Consider the following 22,220-nt stretch of genomic DNA (forward strand, 5'->3'; position numbering starts at 1 on the left):
CTTTGGGACAATCAACACGCGATATTTTTCGCGCTATTAACGCGTAAGCGAGATTTAATCCGCATTAGAAATCCTTCCAAATTGATTCAAGGAAGCTTATATGACATCTTTGCTTTGTTATTAGGCGCAAAATCTGACACTTACTACTTAATATGGCGTCTGGGGGGTTGTTTTCACAAAAAAAATTTCAAATATATTTTTTTTAATTTTAATTTTATTTAACTAAATTTGAAATTTCAATGATAAGCTTCTAGATCCAAATTGGTCCGTTGTTAGACTGAAAGATTTGCGCGATAGGGAGATATACAACAATGAAAAATAGGAAAACTATTTTTTGAAACTAATCAGGTATATAAGTAACTAATAAGTAAAAAACGTCATTCTGGGCATTCAAAATTGGCCATCATGCGATCAAGGTTATTTCGTAACCCCGCCCCGTCCCTTAAATACGCATCTGCCTAACATCGCCAGCTTAAATTTGAGCCAGTCACAGAAAGTTGACTTTTAAAAAACTCTCCTAAAAAATTCCAATTGCGGCATGCAAAATTTGCTCGAAATTGGAAGATTGCTCTTTATACAGTTAATGCCAAATTATTGGCAATCAGTAGCGGATTTAGGAGGGGGCGGAGGCCCCCCTCTCTCAGGGATTTGACCCCCAGCCGACCCAAAGGGTCCCCTCTTTGTACTATTTTGAGATATCCATTTTTGGCTGACTGACCTTAAAATTTTTCTAAAGGCGCCTTTGGCGCCAATCTATACAAATTTTGAGGGGGAAGTTGGTGCCGAAAAAACGCAATCTTTTGGTCAAAGTTTTCCAAAAAGTGACTAAAAACGACTTTTTTGGCCTTTTTTTCAAAAACTTGCTTCCGGCGCAGAAAATTTGGTCAAATTTGGGTCTTTATAGTGGTTTTGGAAAGGTCACAAAATCAATTTGGTCGACCTAAAAAAAAAGGTCGACACTAAAATTTTCAAAGTGTTTTTGAAAATCCGCACCCGCGCCCCTCGAAAAAATCCTAGGTCCGTGCCTGTTGCCAATATCGGTGACCTTGATTGATTTAATCGGTCGAAAACTATAGTTTTTTAGGTTAATTAGTTTTTTTTGTTCACGAATTTTTAGCGTATAGATCAGTGAAACACATAAATTCGAAGTCCAAATGAGCAGTTTTAGATTAATTAATTTCGTTCAGATTCGTCCACGAAGTTGCAAAAGTTCAGACAAACAGAAATAATTAAAACTGCTATCTTTTCATTGTTGCATGCATTTTTGATGTTTCAGGCAAAATTCAGCCTGCAAACATGAATTTAGTCGGAAACGTTAGCTTTTTCATGCAAAATTGTTTCCAAATATGTCAATTGCTCTTTTAAATGAACTTTGTTTGATCGAGTTTTTTGCTATCAATATAAAATAGACTAAACATTGATAGAATGCTCTTTAAAATAGTAATTGTGGGCCTCATTGTTCATAAGTCTCATTTTTCAATTCTGGTATAGAAAGTGAAAGTATTAAAAACTAAGCCATAATTGCACTAATATGGCTGCTTGAGAAGTAATTGCAAGTCAGACCATAATCTAAAAGAAATTTTCAAACTTCTTCACGTGATTGTCTTTTCATTTGACGTCATTTTAAGCTTTATTCGCATTGCTGATAAAAAATTGATCATTTTTAATGTACCAAAAGTCCGAAAGCATAAAAATGGGAAAAGTTTTGTTCTATCAATCATGACTAGCAAGAAAACCACAAAAAATAGTTTGACTTGAAAAAACAGACCAAATTTGGAATAATTTACTGCGCCGTTGCCAATTTTTCACTAAATGATGTTTTAGCACTTAAAGAAGGTTTCGACAAAAACATTTTTTGTGGCGCGCGCTCCCCGAAAATTAGTTTAGGCGTCATAGATAACCTAAGTCAATTTTTTGGTTGGTCAGCCAGAAATGCCTGTCGCAACTTAATGCCTAAAGGGGATCTTTGGAAAGCTGTGACCAAATCTGGGTTGTCGGATAGTTTATTACCGCCAGAAAACATGATTTAAAATGATCATTGTTATAATGTGTACTTCTGTGCTTGTATGTGTAGTAGACTGCGGAGGTCTCTACAGCAGCTTCCCCGTTTCCTGCAGATCCACAGTCCCTGTGAATTCCCACTCTGAACATTGCCTCCAGCTGGTAGTCCCCCGCCGGCAGATCACTGATGTCCACCTCCGGCTCCTCCCCCTTCACAATTCACAAATCATTATTCAACTGAATTCTCTTCGAGCAATTCACTGTCAATTCCTATGAAACATTTGTTGAACTACTATCAACATTCCAACTCTACAAAAATGTTCTTGCTTACCCAGGCATCACAAAGCTACCGGTTTTTTTTCCGCTCATCATCTACAGCCTTTTCAAAATCACCGGTTACACTATAAAATACATGTAATTGTAATGTCCAAAATTAACTGTACGAGGACTAATCAGCATGCATGCCTACTGCGTAATGAAGGTCTGAAGGCGGAGCAATAAGCAGAATGGTCCAAGTGCAGAATGGGTCCATGAGCAGAAAAACAGAAAAGTATTGACTTATATTGGTTTATACGGAGTATTGAATTAACAAATGTTAGAATCGTCAAAAATTTACAAGAATAAAAATAACTTATGCATGATTTGACTAATTTCATTAAGTTTTTTGATTTCCTTTTTTTAAAAGAAATTCTTGATTAATTTACTCAAATGATGCATAAAATGTTCTTTGCTTTGGTATTATTAACATTTCGGATAATTAATTTACAGATTAGCTAATAAAAGCTGATATTTTTTCTGTTTTTCTGCTCGTGGACCCATTCTGCTCTAAGACAATTCTGCTTATTGACTGGCCACCTGAAGGTCTATACTCTTGGATGAAGTGATTTTAAATACAGCTCGAATTTATTTGTTCTGACTTTCGAAGAAAACGGAATATTTATGCTCGATGTGGTTTTTTATCAGTCAGTTTTCACCAATCGAAAAAAAATTTTTGTACCGCATTGAAGATATTGACTTCCTGGGTTCAAATGTAAAAAGATATTTTACCTCCGATTTTTTTTAAAGCTCTGGGGGTTTAAAAATTGTCAAATTTTTGATAATCTGGACTAAATTATGCGCGCTTTGAAGAGTTTATTCATAATGCTGAAAGCGTAATGCGAATTATTTATGCGTGGCGAACTATCCATCACAACAAAATCATTCCAAATTGAATTGACGCTAGCTAATTGGTGGTCGTACCAATTTTGAACGACTCAAAATTCCACACTTCGATATTGTTCAAAATGTATAGCTTTTCAAAGTTTTTTTCCCAAAAACTATTCGATATGAATTATTTTACTTTAACCAACCGACAGATTCCAACTATTTTATCTGAGCAAACCCTTCAAAATTTCAGCCTACAACCTGAATTCAGACCAGCTGCTCAAATAAGGAATATTTTCAAATAACATTTTTAAAACATATTTTTGTTCCGACTTCCGTAACGAAAGTAACGAATATTTGTCCTCGGGTGGTTTTTTTTTCTTCAGACAAATTTCGACTTTTTAAATAGCAAATTTTGACAAATTTTTTGATATTATTCAAAAAGTATTGTTGTCCTGAGCTTAAACTTGAACAGATATTTCCATGTGATCATTTTTTGTAAAGTTAAGGGGGTTAAAAGATTGTCATTTTGGCCAAATAGGGACAAATAACGCTCGATATATTTCGCGCTATTAACGCGTAAGCAGAGATTTAATCAGTCTTAGAAATCGTTCCAAATTGGTTGAACAAAGGTTATTTGCCATAATTGATTTGTTACTAGGCGCAAAATTTATCACTTTGAATTATATATAGGATATTCAAAAAAATCTCAAACTTGAAAAAAAACTTTCATTTTTTCTACTACATTTAGTTTTTTCATGCTTTTACTGCTCCATAGACCTTAAAAATCAGTCGAAACAGTCAGAACTTCGCCCTGATACGAGCAGTTTTGTTTGGTTTCGAAAACGCTTTATGTTTCGATCAAATCTCGAGGCGCTTTCTAACTAACTTATAATAACGCAGAAGTGTTGCAGCTTTCAGATTTTTTTATTTGAATTGTTTTCAAACTGGGCTTTACTAACTTTCTGAAAGTGCCTGGTGGTATAGATGGTGGGAATCATGGACACTATGACGTCATCAAAGTCCACTTCGGAGTCCACTGTTGCCCTGTACACATTGTCACCCAGGTGGGATATATGCACCTGATCACGCCCAACAGCTGGTTCTGAAAATCAGATTATGGCAGAGGTAATCAAGCTATTGGGAAGACTGGTTGGACAGCAACATTCGAACTAGACAGTGGAACGATTAAACACCTCCAAGAACTAGTTTTCCAAAGGTCGGAGTAACAGAGCAGATAAGCAAAAGTCAGAAACTGTCCGAGTTCATTCGAAATCATTCAGCACTACATTACTATCTATTGGTTGAAGTTACCTATTTTCTTTTTTTGCTTGCCAATTGCTACTAGAAAATTAGATAATTCTATTTACTGCAATGATAATAAAAATAACCGCTAAACTAATTTCGAGTTAGTTTAGAAAGCTGCTTCTTTGATACTGTCAGTTGAGAGTTTCGCTGTAAAATAAATGAATTTGCAGGCTTACTTGTGCAGAAAGTGACTGCTTCGCAGGCTTACTTGTGCAGAAAGTGACTGCTGTGTTGTGTAGGGTGTTCTCTGCTCCATCGAAAGTGGACTGTTCAACAGTGACTGTGTATGATGATCCAGAGTGCAACTGACTCAGTACCACGGACCCCGGAGACTCGGGCCTTCTATTTGGCTGGATTCGAGCTCCTGCGCAGTTACCGTGATTAGGCGAAGCACACGCAGTCACTATGTTCTCAAATACGTGTCGGCTGTTTCTGTTCACACCCTCCACCCACAGCTTGGCACCGCTGTCGTCTTTTTCAGCCACAGACACAGAGACAGCGGCATAGAGATCTTTAAAAATGACCAGTCAAAATCAGTGATCTATTTTTATTTTCACGGCTACTCGTTCATTACGCAATCAATTTTTTGGGTCAGAAAATGCGAACCAAAGGACGAAAACATTGTTTTACATTTCATCTTTGGCAATCATATGGTTGCTTTGAGAATCTTCACGGGCGGTCATCCATCTTAACTATATTCATTTTTGGCCACAAAATGCGCGCCAAAAAACCCAATTTTTGGTGGAATGTTTTCCAAAAAATACCCAAGGATTACTTTTTTAAACATTTTTTAGTATGTGGCAACATTGGAGAGCTCAGAAAAAAATCTGTTTGCTCAAAAAAAAGAAGACGGCATCTTCGAGTTACACGGTTTTGAGAATGAGCATCAAATTACAGAAAAAACTGAGCCCCCAACGTAACGTGTGCTAAAGCGTATCAATTGTTGTTATCATTTATAAACGATTGAAGCGGGCTGGGTTGTTGGCTTACCTGGCTGGTACTCGACCACTTGCATTTCACTCGACTGAGATCCCCCTGCTCCACAACTGGCAGCCGAAACTCGCGACTCAAACGTGATCTCATAGGTAGTTCCAGAAGTCAGACCAGTCACCTGTAATTTATTTATGTCGTTTTTTGAGCTACAGTCTGCCATAGATGTCGCGGGAGTCAGGAGGCGACAAACCGTTAAGAGCACATTTTTTAAGCATCCTTATTTTGTTTGAACTTATAACTTATAACTTTAACTAGCAGTGTGAGGGGGGAGAGGATGATGAGGGATGGGGAATATTGGATGACTCTATACTTTCTTAAAGAAGAAACTGTGCGAGCGAAAGAACTTTAAGCTTCCAGCTGGTATACATACAGTGGGCAGATTGATTTATTTCTACAATAGGGATAACAAATAAATATAGAGGCACTATAACAGAACACGTGTTTATCATCACGACCTGCAGTGGCAGCATGAGTGGGGTGAAAGTGACTGAGCAGCTGTCGGAGGGGGAGAAGGTGGCAGTCGCACTGTGGAAGTTGCCCCCCTCCACCGTGCCACCAATCTGGACGGAGGTGTCGCTCAGCTTGCTCACCACAAAGTTCACCTTTGGTTCTTAAAAGAAAAACACCCAAATGAATAACCAAAAGATGAATATAGAAATGGAAGAAGAAAAAAATCATGCAAAATAATAGAAGTAATGAGAAAAATAAAAAGTAATATTCTGTTAAAGATTTGGAGTTGACATTTAGCGTGATGCTCTGAGCTCGGCATCCATTTTATATTAATAATTAAATTGGATTCCAACATCAAATTAAATCGAATTTGGCCTCAATTTTTTTTCTGATAAATTATAGGGCCAGATGACGCTAGCAACTCTGCCTAGGATCAACTACAGGCATTCGTTCTCGCGACACTAACCCTAATGTCTTGTATCTTTTTTTTAAAAGACCTTTTCTTCGATTTAAACAAAAACAGATGGCTAATTGAATAATCAATTCCTGGATCGAGATCCCGCTCAAAAACCGCTCAAGATATGAGCGGTTTGAGCGGTTTTCCAGCAAGATTTGAGCGGTTTGAGCGGTCTGCGCGATTTTTTTGGAAGAACCGCTCAAATCTTGCTTAAAAAAACCGCTCAAAAACCGCTCAAATCTTGCTTAAAAAACCGTTCAAAAACCGCTCAAATCTTGCTTAAAAAACCGTTCAAAAACCGCTCAAACCGCTCATTTTGAAGCAAGATTGATTTGTTTTTTGTTTGCCTTACTCAAGTTTTTGGTTATAGTTTCAAACAAAGGGCCGACGAAAATGTTTTCAGTGGTCATGATAGTAATCGTATGTTTTGTTTAAACCAATGGAAACAATGAGTTTGCCAATGATCGCACTACCTTAACTCGCTTTGGTCCTAAGACTCGGGTTCTTTTAACTTCATGACAACTGCATCTATTAGTTATTGCCTGTATTTTTACAAAAATTGCGTTGACGTATCCATTCTGACGCAAAATTTTGTTAACGTATAATCTATCTGCTATGGAGAAGGAGTTTGAAAAACTCGTCTTTTAAGATTTTTAAAAAACTAGATCAGGAAATTTTTTCTAGGACTCATTTAACAATATCTGTGGTGACACATGTGAAACTTTCTATTTCAAATATTTAAGAATAAATCACAGAAGCAACACAGTGGTTTACCGCACGCGTGGGGGTGAGGATGATAAAAAAAACTTAATCAAATTGTAATTATTGATCACCTGGGATCTTTTCAAGCACTACGATATTTTCGGACCAAGTGAGAACCTCACCCTAAAAATACCGCCGTCTCTGGGAGAGAGAGACCATGCACTTGATCAGGGGAATCACGTTCAACTATATTGGCCCCTGCCTCTTTCCTTGCTATTTCATGAGTTACTCTTTCTAGTTTTCATGATTTACACCGATTTGTAAGAAAATCAAATGGCACCTTTACGGGCAATGCTTACTGGTGCAAAATCGAACAGTGCTGTCCAAAGAAGTGTCCGAGTTGCCGCCGTGAGTGGCACTGACAACTGTGATATCATATGCAGTTCCCGACTGGAGTCCCGACACCTCAAGATATCCCGGATCGCTCGGCACCAAGTTGTCTTGGTACGTCACGCTGTCACACGCTTGGAACACATCTGAGTGGCACTCGGCCTCGATGTCAACAAGGGTCGCAGAACCGACATCGTCGTAAACGGTCAAATTCGTGAGAGAAGTCGTCACGCCATGAACTGTGATGGCAACGCGACGTTCCGGTGGCTCAGTCATTATCGTGCTGGCGAAAAACTCATTTTCACCGGCAGTGGGGACCTCGGTTAACGACGGAGCTGTCGCGGTAGCCACGGCAATGGTGGTTTCTTCTGTAGTAGGACTTTCCGATACACACATAGATCGAGTGCTTGCAAAGCCTCTCTCGAATTGCGTAAGAATAAGCAGCCCGAGTATTACGAAGAAAAAGTTACACGTTAACATGGATTCACGTTGTGCTCTTGGATTATGAACAAACCAATTTTTTCTACGGATTCAGGTTGTTTGGTGAGTTTATGAATTTGAAACGATTTATTGTTGAATTAAGAACTCCCAGTGTGCTCTTGTCTGTTCGAGTAACTTTTTAAATTTGGCTTCGTTACTGTGACTTGAATTGAAGTTGAGAGCTTAACAATCAACTTCGGCATGACAGAGAATCAGATTCGAATCAACAATTTTTAATTGACATTAGTTTGTAAAGATTGATGCTAATGCTTTCTTCAAGGTTTTTTTGTTCTAAAGTTTTAGGACAGGACTGTTAAAATGAAAAAACTTGGAGTCGTATCGACCCATCTAAAACCTAAAACGCTGACACTAAATGCCAGGACGCATAAATAACAGGCAAAAAGATTCATTTAATCACAGAATGATTTACAAGCAAACAGATTTAAACCGTTTCATCCAAAAATTTTCTAAAACCCGAGTTGAATTGATTTGGATGAAACTTGGTAGTTACTTAAATACATTTGAATCAGTTAAAGCATTTTTTTGAAATGTGAGAAGATCAATGTCCTCAGCAGTTAAGTTAATTTTGTTTTAATTTTGTCCTTGAACTGAAAAATACGCCGTTAGTCAAACAGTAACTTACAGAAGGGTTGCTCACATCAAAAATTAGTTTCTGAGGCTCCCCTCAAAATTTCGCGATCCAAGGATTCCCACTGCTACAAAAACTTTTCAATGAAATTCCTTTACATTCTCATGTTAAGATAAGTACTTTTGGATCAAACTTCTAAAGCGACTAAAAAGAGTTGATTGACGCAATTCGAACCAGTTAGTTATGATGCAAAAAATTGCATACTAGTTGATCTTATGGTTTAATTTTCGGATCAATTATCAGCGCAAAATTTAAATGAAAAGCAAACAATTCCTATTATAGATTGTTTAAACTAAAAAAACAAAATAATTACTATTTGAGTCGATCTAAGTCAATGTAAATTCTCCTTGAAACGAAACTTTTTAGAAACAGTAGGATGGAATTAAATGGATTTAGAAGCAATCTAAACTGATTCTATCCGGTTTTGTTAAGATATCAATTCAAATCGGTTTAGTTTGAGCCATTTAGATATAATGACATTGATGTTATCGGCCTTGAAGGCGAAAAAACCAGCGAATTTGTTTAAACTATGATCTCAAGCAGCATTTCTATCTATATTCTTTCCATACAGTCTTTCCCCACCCAATGGAACAACTGGATAGACCAATTTCATCTGACTTTCATTGCTAAAGAAAACCTAGATATAGATAATCTAAAGGAACCATTGGAAGGGGAGACAACGATACCAGTCCTGGAAGGCGCTTAGGAGCCAGAAACTGACCCACAGAGGTAAGCTAGGGAGGCCAGAAATGAAGAGACCATGCGAGTCTACGAGCACGCGGAAAATAAAAGACTAGCAGAAGAGAAACGAAAAATTGGAGGAATGAGGAGATCTGAGGCCGACAAAATAGTAAGATCAATCTTATATTTGACCTTAGGAGCGGAAGGAAAAGAGAGTCTTTGCTCAAAAACACCCAAGGGTGAAAGTCCTAGGAATCTCTTTCAAAGAATTTTTCGAACTACTAGAAGCTGCTTTTATCCAACCGACAAATATTATGTTTGAAAGATATAAACTGCTAAGCAGAAAGCAAAAAGATAGGCAATCCTATGAAAAATTTTGGGGCGCTATCAGGTTTAGCAAGATCATGCGAAATTGGAATCAACGCTGAACAGGAGTGGATCAGAGATGTATTTAATTTTAACATGAAAAACTGTGACTTACAATAAAGATTACTGTCGGAAACTCATAATTCAGTGGATGCACTCAACTAAGCCAGCATCGATGAAAAAGGCTACTACAACCATCTGAAATTAACAAATATGATTAGATTATTCAACACGACAGGAAGTAGCGGCAGAGTTTACAAAAATTTTAATTATGTAAAAAAGGAACCAAGCTTCAACATAGAAAGATCTAATTCTTGTATGAAATGCGGGAATGCGTTTACCAAGGGTCATCTGAATGTGTGTCCGGCGAAGGAAATAATCCTAATATTTCTAAATATAAAGGACATTTGGGAAGACTGTGTAAATCGAAAGGAAGAAAACCCGCTGTAAATACTGTAGAAGAATCTGTAATTAGTCAGAATTGTTCATACTCCCCAGAAGACCTTCTAGCAAGAATTGAAGGAAATTTCTGTGGTGTGATTAACGCGTGGACAGAAGAGGGGATCAGCGACAACGACGAATATTTCGTTCTTAACATCAGAACCATCTACGACACCATTGGTATGGAAACCAAGAAATTAGTTAGGATCTGACTGGGAGACGATGCGATAGTTAATTTGAACATTCCAGTGGATTCTGCGAGCCCAGTGAGCTTCCTACAGCAGAACGTCCTGCACAAAATGAAATTGAGGAACCCACAATTGAAAATACAACCAGTAGACAAGAAGACTCGGGAATTATACTGCGGGTTTACCAATGATACAATTAACATCATCGGGAAAATTGTAGTTAGAATACAATCCAATAGATGGATCGCGGATGAAACTCCCTTTTTTATCACTTCTGCACATGAGAGGAATATCTTGGTTAACGATAATTTACCACAAATCGGAATCGAAATAGCCCAACGACAGCCTTTACTACCCGTCAACAACGTAACAGTCCCGGATTTGTGTAAGTTAAACAATCATTCAGACACAACTCTTAATCTGTATCATAAGTACAAAGGATTATTTAACAGAATAGGGAAAATACCATTGGACAGAAAAATCACTCATTTCCATTCTCCATTCAAACCCATTCAAACAAAAGGCAGAAGAGTTCCTCTGCGTTTACTAGATAGTGCAAATGTGGAATCGAAAAGAATGGAAAAAGAGGGGCATATTGTGAAATTAAGCAAATGCGATGAAGACTGTTTTATTAGTCCAATAGTGATAACAAGAGAAAAAGACGGTAGTATCAAGTTGGCATTAGATTCGAAACTCTTAAATAACCAGATATTCAAGAACAAATACCAAATGCCAAACATACACGAGCTTATCGACAACATAGCTCTCCAACTTTCCATCAAAGACTCAGGGGAAGTCTGGTTTAGTAATTCAGATCTAAAAAATGCGTACAGTCAACTACAATTATGTAAAGACACTAGCAAACAATGCAATTTTAGTAAGGTAGGTGGTGAAACCACCGGGACCTATAGACTTTTAACGCGATTTTACGGACTAGGCGATATGCCAAACGAATTCCAGAGGGTGATGGATTCTTTAATGAAAGACATTTCTTTTACCAATTTTTACACCGACGACATTTTAATAGCTTCAAAAGGATCACTAAATGAACACAAAGCGATATTAACAAAAACTTTAAACATGCTGGACAACAATAACATGGCAGTAAAATGGGAGAAATGTGCATTTTTCCAAAAAGAAAATGAGTGGCTGGGTTTCAAGATATCACACTCGGGCGTGAAACCATTGATGGGAAAATCAAATTCTATAAAAAGTCTCCCAAACCCCAAAAACATATCCAAATTCAGGTCATTCTTTGGCTCAATCAACCAATATATGAAGTTAGTCCCGAGCCTGTCAACTCTAAGTTCCCCCTTACGACCACTTTTAATAAAAAAAAATCAATTTACCAATGGAACGACGATCATACGAAAGCGTTCGAATAATTAAAGAAACAGATCGTCAACATTACAGAGAACAATCCGTTTGACATAAAAAGGATGTCAAGATCGAAAACAGACGCTTCACATAGCGGCCTGGGAGCCAATTTAGGACAACGGGATGGGGAAAATTGGTTAACAATAGCTTTCGCTTCTCAATTTAAAAAAAAAATGAAATGAAATATTCTGCAAACAAAATAGAAATGCTGGGAGCATTTTAAAATTTTTTTGTATGGCGCTGAGTCTGAAATCGTAACGGATCACAAGGCATTGTTCTTAGCCTTAAAGGCCAATCAAAGTAACAAAACTATGCAGAGCATACTTACTCGTTGGGTAAATCGACTTTTACCATTTAACTTCAAGATCAAACACATACCAGGAAAAGAAAGGAAATTTACAGATCTGCTGTCGAGATTACGAAGAACGAATTGTACATTCCAGTGGATGTAAATACTATTATTAACTTGGATTGCAATAATCCAATGGGCGGAAAGAAAAAACTAACGCTACGCATCCAACGCTCGTTCTTCTCGAATATTCTGAATTACGTCAACGACACAATTAGAACTTGTAATTCCAATCACTCGCGTTCAGAGTCCTGTACAAGCGGTTGTATCCCATTAAATCATTCAAAATTCGATTTCAATTACTTTTATCTGTCAGACAAAACTTACTTATTTTTTCTTGCGCAGTCACTACTATCAGTTAACCAATCCCTAAACTCCGAACACAACACAAAAAGCTATTAGAAGAATTTCTCACGTCTGTGAACTCGCTAAAAATTTCGCTCAGGGCGGAAAATAAAGGAAATTTACTGAACTTTAACAACGACATAATGTCGGACATCCTTTATCCCTCACTCCTTTATCCCTCACCGAACTTTGCTCGAACAAACTAATTAGACTCATGATAGACGAGTACAAAATTCTCAAGGATTTGAAGAAGGCAGTAAAAGAAAGCAGACCATTGGATCGATTCGGAGCTTACCTAAAGAATTTCCAAAGAGACATCCATGTGAAAGAAGGATTGTTCTTTAAACATAACAAACTGATAGTGCCAGCAGCTCTGAGGTCGCCATTTTTGTCGCTACTCCATAAAACTCACACAGGGCAGTTCGGAATGAAATCTCTGGCAGAAAACATTTGGTGGCCACATTTACACAGATCGATTTATTATCATGGAAAAAACTGTATCCAGTTCATCAAGTCTGGTAAGAATTTGAAAGTGATTTTGTGTACGAACAATACGGAGAAGTTACCGATCCTTTCTGAACCAAAGAAGAAGTAGACTTAGACTTTGCGGGTCCTTTGGACAAAAATTGGGGCAACTCAAAACACCTTTTACTATGCATCGACCGCTTCTCAAAGTTCCCGTCAGCAAAGGTAGTGAATAACACCTCGGCTTCTTCGATTTTATCATTCATGACAGAATTTTGTCACCTTCATGTATTTCCGAAGTCTATTAGAGTCGACCATGGGTCAGGTTTTGTTTCAAACGATTTTAGAAACCCCTGCGAGAAGAACAACATTAACTTAATTCAATGTAGTGTCGGGAATCACAGATCCAATGGAATCGTAGAACGACTCATTTACACGGCTAAAGCAAAACTCTTGGCAATGTCGTTTAACGATCCAAAACATCTTTAAATACGGCCATTGATAAAATCATCTGGAATAATTATGAAACGAAACAATCATCCATTGGATGCTCTCCTTTTTCAAAACAATGTAATAGATCGCCTAACACTTTTTGGAAATCCCTGGTCTCACACGCGAATAATTCAGATAAAAGTAAGTCAATATTGTCAAAAGATAGAGCTCAAGACCGGGGAGCAAATGACGCATTCAAGGACGGCTATCTGGAGAACACAGCGGCGGACAAAAGGGGGTATGAGAGCGACCCATCTGACAAACTAGATAGAAACCTTCAGCGAGCCCCACTGTCAAACCCATTCAGCCAAGGAGGTAACTGGTTTAGGAAGACAGTTAACCGAAGGGAAGGCGAATCTTATTTTAAACCACTAGGGGGAAAACCGAAAACCATTGTCAGATACAAAACATACGGTTACATTAGACAATGGACATGTGCTCAGAAAATCCGATTTAGATTTTAATAAAAATCAACCGTCGGCTCCAGGAAATTTTCAGCAGTTCCGAACTCGATAAATAAGAGTCATGATTTAGCAGGGAAACGAAAGAGAAACTCTCCATTGAAGAGGCCGGACTCGAACGAAGGAGGCCAATCGGCAAGCAATAAACCAACGGGAGAAAAGACGATGAAAAGAAGAATGAAAACCCCGAGTTTCAAAGGTTCAAAATTCGCGTATTCTGAATTAGATTCCTCGCTAGAGTTAGACCCTTGGGACAAAGTTATCGATGGTTATTTGGGTACGGACTCGGGAATTGTATATATTACACCGTATTTTAATATTGATAGTGATTTAGATCAGTCAAGAGGTACCTTAGCGAGTGAAGCTAACACTCAGACGACGACTACTCTCCCAACGGGCACAGGCGAAAACCCAATTAGGATAGACAGCTCTCCGGAAAAGACATTAGAGACGCCCAAAATCCCGAAAAGCAACAAACCACGGCCCAGAAGGAATCCAAGCCACCTAAAATTTACGGAGACAGGCGCTTCATAGACAAGGTGACCCTAGGTGCAGAAATAATCGAAATCGCAGATTCCGATGACGAACCCCTGATAACTTTCTCTGGCTCGAAAAGCCTACAGGCGACCTTTCCCTCAGACTCTCCATCGGATTCCCTGATACCACTCAAAGATATATCTTTCCATCCAACACTGGTGGCGGAAACTACACAAGGCTCCTCGTCAACCTCTTTTTCCATGACGCCAAAGACGCGGTACTATCTTCTCCATTGGAAAAAGTCAGACCCGACATTCAGGACGATGACGGGAGTGATATATCTTCAGGCATAGAGACAGAAGTTAGTTATGTAGTTTAGCTTGTTCAATTTGTTGGTATGTCACAAAACCCAATTGTACATATCATTTTGTCAGCTGTACAGTGGCTGTAGATATCTGTTTAATCTTGTAGGTAGCCTGTAAATATTAACACATAGACTTGTCCATTGTAATTTTTATTATTTCTGTGAATTTCCATTGGTGCTAAACGCTGTTACTTTTTGTTTCAACTTTAGCCCTGGTGGAGTGAGGGGAGAATAGAGTATATGTGTGATATTGACTACATTGGGGAGTAGGCAGATATAAATTTTGTCAAGTGGGGAATGTTGAGATTTGGTATTTTAGTATCTCTTAACCTTGAACTCTATAGATTAATCAAGTACCAGTTAAAGTCTACTCTACGAAGTCGCGTCACTAGTTGCTCTTTTAAGACATCGGTCAGTTTTAATTTACACATTGTTTTGATTCTTTTTTTAACTTAGATAGTTAGAAAAGTTACCAGTGGTATTTGCTCACTTTTATTAGTGGAAATACTTTTGAAAGATGTTAAATACTAGTCAGAGATATACTCCATATGGCCAGATATGCCCTATTTTTTAGTCTCGAGAAGTTTTCAATTTAAACTTTTTTTCGGAGAACTTAGGCAGAAACTTGTACTCAATAATCTTTTCCTCAGAGTAAATGTACTGTGCAGTTTTTTCAGGAAAAATTGCTCATTTCAAACTTATAATTTTTGAAGATCAACTATGTAAATAAACGTTTTAAAACAGGACTGTAAAAAAGAAAACTTTTGACAGTCCTGTCGTTAAATGCAAAAAATCAGACAGTTACATCAAACAGATCCATCAAGTCCATTGAGAGTCTGAAGTAGTCCACAACGGTGTTCTAAAATGGTCTGCTAAAGTCCATTCTAACTTCGGGTAAATCCGCCATCATGGAGTTATCATTTTTCTGAGAAGTTTTTCGACAAGGAACACGGTTCGCTTTTTTTTGGTCTTAGCTTGTTTCTCACGACAAATGTCCAGTAATTTTCATGAACCATACTTTTGTGTTCTTGGAGTCCCACGTGATGATTTTCTAAGTGTTCGTTTCTCAGAAGAATCCATGTGACATGATGCTTTCCATCGATTATCATTGGAGGCTTTTGTGCGAATGTCAATTCTTTTAACTTAAATAAACTGCCTCTTGCTCGCAGTAATTCATCCGCATCCAGGAATGGATTAAATTTTTGAAACTTGGTTGGTTTGTCTTCCTTGAAGCTCTCTTGTTGAACTGATCTGAATCTTGCTTTTGTTGCTTTCATCTTTTCTTCAGCTATCATGATCAAAACCTTCGGTTTGTCTGTTTCTATTACTCTTATGTAATAGGCAATTGTATTTCGAAGTCTTTTGCAATTACTACACCTATGCCAGGCGCTCAAAGCTGCAATGATTTTAAGTTTGTTACAAGTTTCTTCGAATACTTTTTCCAAATCAACATCCTTGATTTTGGGTTTCTTTGGCCACTGATCTTCACTTTTCATCCAGGTCGGCCCGTGTAGCCCCCTCCTATCAAGTTTCTGATTTTTTGTCAGAGCCCTTGTTCCTAGGTGTGCTTGACTCATGTCTTCTTTCACAACTCTCCATGAATTGACAGTTGTGTTGTCTAAGATCTCCGTGACCCTATTTGCCACAAAAATTGTTTGCTACAAAACTTCTTTTCGGAAGACATTCAAGCCAATACTTTACTAGAGTCCCACTACAGTTAAATTTCGTTTACTGTGGCTTACTGCAATTCCAGTATGTTGTCTTTGATTCTGGTAGCGATCACTGCTGCTTCCAAGTCCAGCCTTGGTATGCTCAATTGCTTCTTTGCTGCTACTCTTGCTTTGTCAACAACAAAAGATAAATCTTTGTTTTGATCTGCACCTGATGCACAGAATTAACCACGCATCTGAATCTGGCACAGCCATGCATAAACCTTCAAAAGGCGCGTCTGCAAAAACATGCAGGTCCGTTTGTTTTGGTACGAAATTGAAGTAGTTTCTTGGGATTTGAATATCTTCAATACGAGTTCTTTTCTCCATGGCTCATATTCTTCTTCAGTAATTTCAGGTTTGATCTTACCCCAAACCACTTCATCTTGTTTGCATATTTTCTTCAAAACAACTCTGATTCAAATTGTGTAGGTTGACAAAAGTCCTAATGGGGCAAATAAGGAGAGAATCCCTCAACTGGTTTACCTTTCAATCGAAATACTGCTAAAGTGTTTTAATCGGTCAACCAACCGAGTACCAATATCTTTTCTTTGATCTTCTCAGACAACTCTTCAAGGTTGCTGGCGAATTTCGTCAATTTGAGGCCACATCTTGACAACTTTTCAATTAATTGATTCTTGAGGTTCTCAGTCTCCAGTTGGTCATTCGATGAAAAGATGAAATCATCCATTAAGAAATGTTTTGACAACTGATGTAAAATATCAGCTTCAAGGGTTCTTGTTAGTTCATAGTATCAACAAGTTGCTGAACTTCTAGCACCAAATATGTGTCGTTTGTGTATGTGAATAACAAGCTTTTCATTTTCGTTTTCAATATTTGAGTACAAAAACCTCAGACAGAGATTGTCTTCTTCTTTTACGTTGACTTGAAGAAACATCTGTTCAGTGTCGGCTGTGAGTGCATTTGCTCCTTCCTAAAATTTTAACAAAGTTTCAACAAGTTTCTGCAACAAATCTGGTCCAGGTATTAATTTATCGTTCAAAGAGGTACCTTCGATGCTGCATTGCCAACTATTCTAACTTTGCCTAGTTTTTAAGTGAAAAGGAGATGATGTGGTAGGTACCAAAAATTTTTGTTTTCGTTTTCTGCATTATAATTTTGAGACATTTTCTCGATGAAACTCTTTTCAAGATCCGCTTTAATTGTTTCGGAATGTTTTTCTTCAGTTCTATCTCTTTACCGAATCTTCGCTGCAACGATCTCAGCTGCCCCAGTAGTGACCATCCAAGTAGTGTCCTTACTCTCTATGGGTTTCCTTCGTTTTGATGCTAATACTCAATTGGTCCTATCAGACTGAAAATGACGTGCGCAATTATCAGTTTCACTTCAGAAGGTGATATTTTGCAATTTGGTGAAATCGACAAGTGAGGAAACTTCTTTTGTAAACCTGTAATCCTGACTCGTTGATCCAAGTGACAAATCGGGACGTACCAACCAGTTGAAATGTTCTGGTTTTAAATTTCTGGTTGTCACTTTCACTGAGACCTTTTCATTAATGTTGATCGCACTGTTCGATCCAGAAAGTTCTCGTCTGCATTACTTTGCTGACAAATTCTTATTTTCTTTGAGGCTTTTGTCAGTAAGTATCCTATCCCTGCCGATCCGGTATCTTGCAAAGCGCTAGTGTCCACTGACTTGCTTGTGTCTGGGTTAATTAGTGTTACTCTTACAATCTGAAGTAAACCACAACTTGCAGGCGTACTATAAGAGTTATTCGACTCTTAGTATTCATCAGTTCTTTAAGTTCACTTTTGTTCATGTAACAGACGGTTGTGTTTTTTGCCGCAACCATTGATCGCACATAGACTGACTATACAATCCTTGATACTGTGTGTTTTGCTCAAGTGTCCAAAACACAAAGTTTTTTTTCAGAATTTCATATCTTAGTCTACATTTATCAGTTCGAAGTCTAGACGTTTCCACAGTTTATGGATTCCTTTGTTACAGCACAAACATTGATCTGCATTTTTATTCAGGTATCTCTTGTCTTCTGGTGTATAGGTTGTGGTTTTTTCTTCTTCGGAGTTGCCTTGAATGTTTTGTTCCCAGGATCCAGTTGCACCTCTGGAATCAAGACTCTTTTTGCAATTAACTGTTTGTGCACTTCAGCCATTTCAGTCATCAATTCAGTCAGATGGGCAACAATTGGTTCTGAGTGTCTTCTTTCAATATTATAGAGAATTCATTTTTCTTTCAAATCTTCAGAACAGTATGCGTTTTTGTTTTGCTGACACTCTATCGAATGTGCTTTTTTTTTTCTCTTGTGCCTTGTTTTCATACTTTTCAACAAATTTTAAGAGTTTCTCAAATTCTGATTTCACTCGATAGGATCTTTTTTTTATCGTGGACCATTTCATTTAATTTATCCTGCATCCTAAAGAGCTCTCTTCGAAAGCTCTCCAGTTTTCTTTCCGTTTCCGCGGTCGCTTGTGTGGTTTTCGCATGCGTTTCCTCAAGTCGAGGTTGTACTTGACCTTCAGCAGGACTCGTGGCGTTCGCTTTGAATTCTTCGTGTCCGCTCATCGTGTGTTTTGATTGATTTAAGAAAGTGATTTTAAAGAAAGAAAAGAAGAAAGAAAACTAATTTAATTCAAATATTTTATTCAAAAGTGGATGAATTTCAATTAGGAAGGAAAAAGTTGAATAATTGGATCTGAAAATGTATTTTTGTAAAATCTGGAACTCTGTTGTCTTTTGGCCAACAGCAAAAATATTTTGGTCTAATTTTCAACCAATCAATTTAATTAATGGGTTTCAAATTTTTGGTAATCTCTTCGTTTTTCTATTACTACATCCTGCTACCAAGAAAAGATCACGGCGTGTCACTCAAAGGTGTCTCAGTGTCAACGGACTCTTAAGCCATTTTTTTTTATATTCCAGAGGATAATATAAGAACGGAGAAAAAAATCGCACTTTCAAAAAAATTTCGGTTCAGAAATTTTTCCGGAGATTTCTGATAACACAACAAAAGAAACTCGGGTAAAAACAAAATCTTTTAAGAAAGTTTTAGCAATTTGTTACCCTAAGCAGTGATCCGGCAGTTTTGTGGCGTAACTTTCAATGTATACACAACATGCTCATTCAGTCTTCTTCGATCTCCATTTTTGAACATCCAGACACTTTTTCCTCTCGGCAATGCATCACGACTGCAAACACTGTTGTTCTTATGCTTTGTCACTTCAGTTGAAAGAAAAATGGTCAAGTTTTTTAATGATTAGGTTTTTCAAAAAATTGTTCTCCTGAAAATCCAGAATTATTGATAGAATTATATGATCTGTTAATTATCTGTTAATTATAATACGCATTTCATAGTAATACATGTTTTGAATGACTTAAAAAAATACTTGAACCGTCCCGCATCCAGTTTCAAGCGTTAATAATCGATTATATTACAATTTTAGTACCGCTATTACTAAAAGTGGTATACAATCGATTTTATTCAATGAGTAATCGATTATAATTTCTCTTTTGAAATCAAATTTTAATCAGTGGTAATACAATTTTAATGGAGTATAGTTTTGAGTTTTGCTCCAAAATCCCTTATAATCGATTATAGTTGATTGTAATCCCATCTTGTCTTCGATATTGCATCTAATCTCAAACATATAAAAATATATATATATATATAAAAAAAAAATTTGTTTGTATATTTATATATATATCGATTTTAATCCATTTTTGTTTTCAAAATAATGGATGGATTTTTGCACATAAAAACCATGAAAATTCATTAATTTTTATAAATATTGACTCTTCTTTTTGCAACTTCCAGGGGCGAACACATTCAGGGGCGGCCAATATGTAGTAATCCCCCTTACGCCCCCCCCCCCCCCCTAAACCTGGTTAAACCTACCCCCACCTGTTTACCCATACTCTATGATTACCTATCCGTGTGGGGATGTTTAGTCTTTAGTGAGGGTGTGGTGAAGGCGTGGGTAGGGGGTGGTTTGGATTTAAACGCTGGTTTGGCGAACAAAACATAATTCAAATAAAAACGAAAATATGTGAATTTTTAAACAATTTTATAAACGCGATTGAAGTTACAAAAAATTGAAATTCAGCGAGAGAACAGAATAACTAACTTAAGTTTAACATTATTATAAAAAAGGAAGCAGCAAACAGAAAGATTTTAATAAATGGATTATAATCCATTAAAATCGATTAAAATTGATTATTTTTTTGAGAAAAGTTTTTGAAAATAAGTTTAAAATAATCGATTATAATCGAAAACAACTGATTATATTGGGATTTTACTGTTTGAAACATAGAATTATTTTAATCCATTTTAAATCGATTATAATCGATTAGTTCTGTTATTTCATAGAGACTGACAAGGAAAATCCAATATAATCGATTATTATCCATGAAACTTCAGTCCGGGGACCCTACCCGTCGAAGTCCGCGACTTTAATTCAGACATTAAAAGTCAAACCGATGATAACAACTCGACCAGGTACTCTTATTCGAGACGGATTTTTTTAAGTCTGATTATAACAAATTTCACCCAGGATGGTCTAAAATTTAGTCGTGCTAGTCTAAAAACGAGTCGCAGTATAGTCTGAAACTAAGTTGAGAAAGTCTGTACATAAATTCACGACAGTAGGATATATGTCGCAAAAATGAAAGCTACTATGAACTCAAATAAGAGTCCGAGAAAAAATGGTGAAAATATTTGGAAGTTACAGATTACTAGTTTTGAGGTTTTCGCAATTAATGAGCTTAAATTTTCATAAGAAGAAAACAAAATAACTGAGGTTTTGAGAAAAAATATTTTGAAACACTTATTGCTTAACTACATAACAAAAACCGCTTAATGGTTAGCATAACAAGAGTTGCATAATTAATTAGTCGCGAAGATCTGGATATTTTTAAAATTGGTAGTATATCATCACAATTGTATCACAACCTCTACTCAAGCAGTTATGCACTCGTGGATACATTCAAATTTACCTAACAAAATTCCTCTTCTGAAGTTACCGTAGAATTTTTCCATATGCTTCCAAATATTTTCAGTTAGTTTGACGTATAATCTATGCCTTTCAAATTTTTCGGCAATTAAAAACAGTTTTAGATCCTTTTTCATCGTAATTCCTTTGTCTTAGCTTGATTTCTCCGCATTATTGTAATCAAATATATTATACAATTTTTTCAAATTATATTGAAAGAGTTCTGTCAAACTTAACTCTCAGAAAAGTTCAAAAGGAAGAGGTTTTTTGTGGATCCGTATTTATTTAAAAAAAAATTCAAGCCATTTGAAACACTTTAACACAGTTCGCTCCTTTTTTGTTTTTAATCCTGAACAAAAGTACGGGTGCCCTGCCACAAGTTTTGTTCTTAAACCTCAGTGATAAACGCATTAGAAATGAACTGGATGACTTTTTGTCAATATATCTGCTGTCAAATCGATAGGATTAGCAATATAGATTACTGTAGAGCTCTATGTAGTCACGACCACCAGTTCTTCAATATGATACCACACTTGACCACCTACACGCTTTTTTGGAGTAGCCTTAAGTCGGATGAAAAATCTTTACCTATCACAGTTTTTTCGCACTCCTCACTCTAAAAATGTGTCGTGCTAACACACAAAAAACCGTGTTCATTCATACTTATCATTACAAGACCAAACTGCGTATTCTTTGCATTGTAAGCGGATTCCGCAACCAGGCAAAATCAGATTTGAAGCTGAATCCGCAACATTTATACTTTTTTTTGATCTTCTTTGCTGAGTTGGATTCCACAAACAATTAGCTAAAACACGTATCGCTCGGAATCGCTCCAAAATTAGGCAATTTTGCGGAATCCGCAACCGTATTTGCTGAATCCAGAAAATCAATAATAGAATCCAAAAATCAATAATAAGATATGTGCACGGTTGAAACGAGCTGTCGCGGAATCCGCAATTGTAAGC

At 37.0% G+C, this 22,220-nt stretch overlaps 2 protein-coding genes across 2 annotated transcripts in view; one reads left to right on the top strand and one right to left on the bottom strand.

Moving 5' to 3' along the window:
• The window catches only part of LOC134842156 (uncharacterized), a 16,337-nt gene extending 8,198 nt beyond the window's left edge, over nt 1–8,139 (bottom strand). The window contains exons 1-6 of the mRNA XM_063858368.1: nt 7,414–8,139; nt 5,901–6,055; nt 5,443–5,563; nt 4,661–4,963; nt 4,107–4,249; nt 2,055–2,211 (exon numbers count right to left, since the gene is read on the bottom strand). Of these exons, the coding sequence (XP_063714438.1) occupies nt 2,055–2,211; nt 4,107–4,249; nt 4,661–4,963; nt 5,443–5,563; nt 5,901–6,055; nt 7,414–7,924 (1,390 nt within the window). The 5' untranslated portion in view covers nt 7,925–8,139. The remainder of the gene's footprint in view (nt 1–2,054; nt 2,212–4,106; nt 4,250–4,660; nt 4,964–5,442; nt 5,564–5,900; nt 6,056–7,413) is intronic.
• Nucleotides 1–22,220, top strand: part of LOC134842596 (spermatogenesis-associated protein 7 homolog) — a 532,288-nt gene that overhangs the window by 400,262 nt on the left and 109,806 nt on the right. The window lies entirely within an intron of this gene.

This window comes from Symsagittifera roscoffensis, chromosome 3 (genome assembly GCF_963678635.1).
Source record: "Symsagittifera roscoffensis chromosome 3, txSymRosc1.1, whole genome shotgun sequence".
Classification (NCBI taxonomy): domain Eukaryota; kingdom Metazoa; phylum Xenacoelomorpha; order Acoela; family Convolutidae; genus Symsagittifera; species Symsagittifera roscoffensis.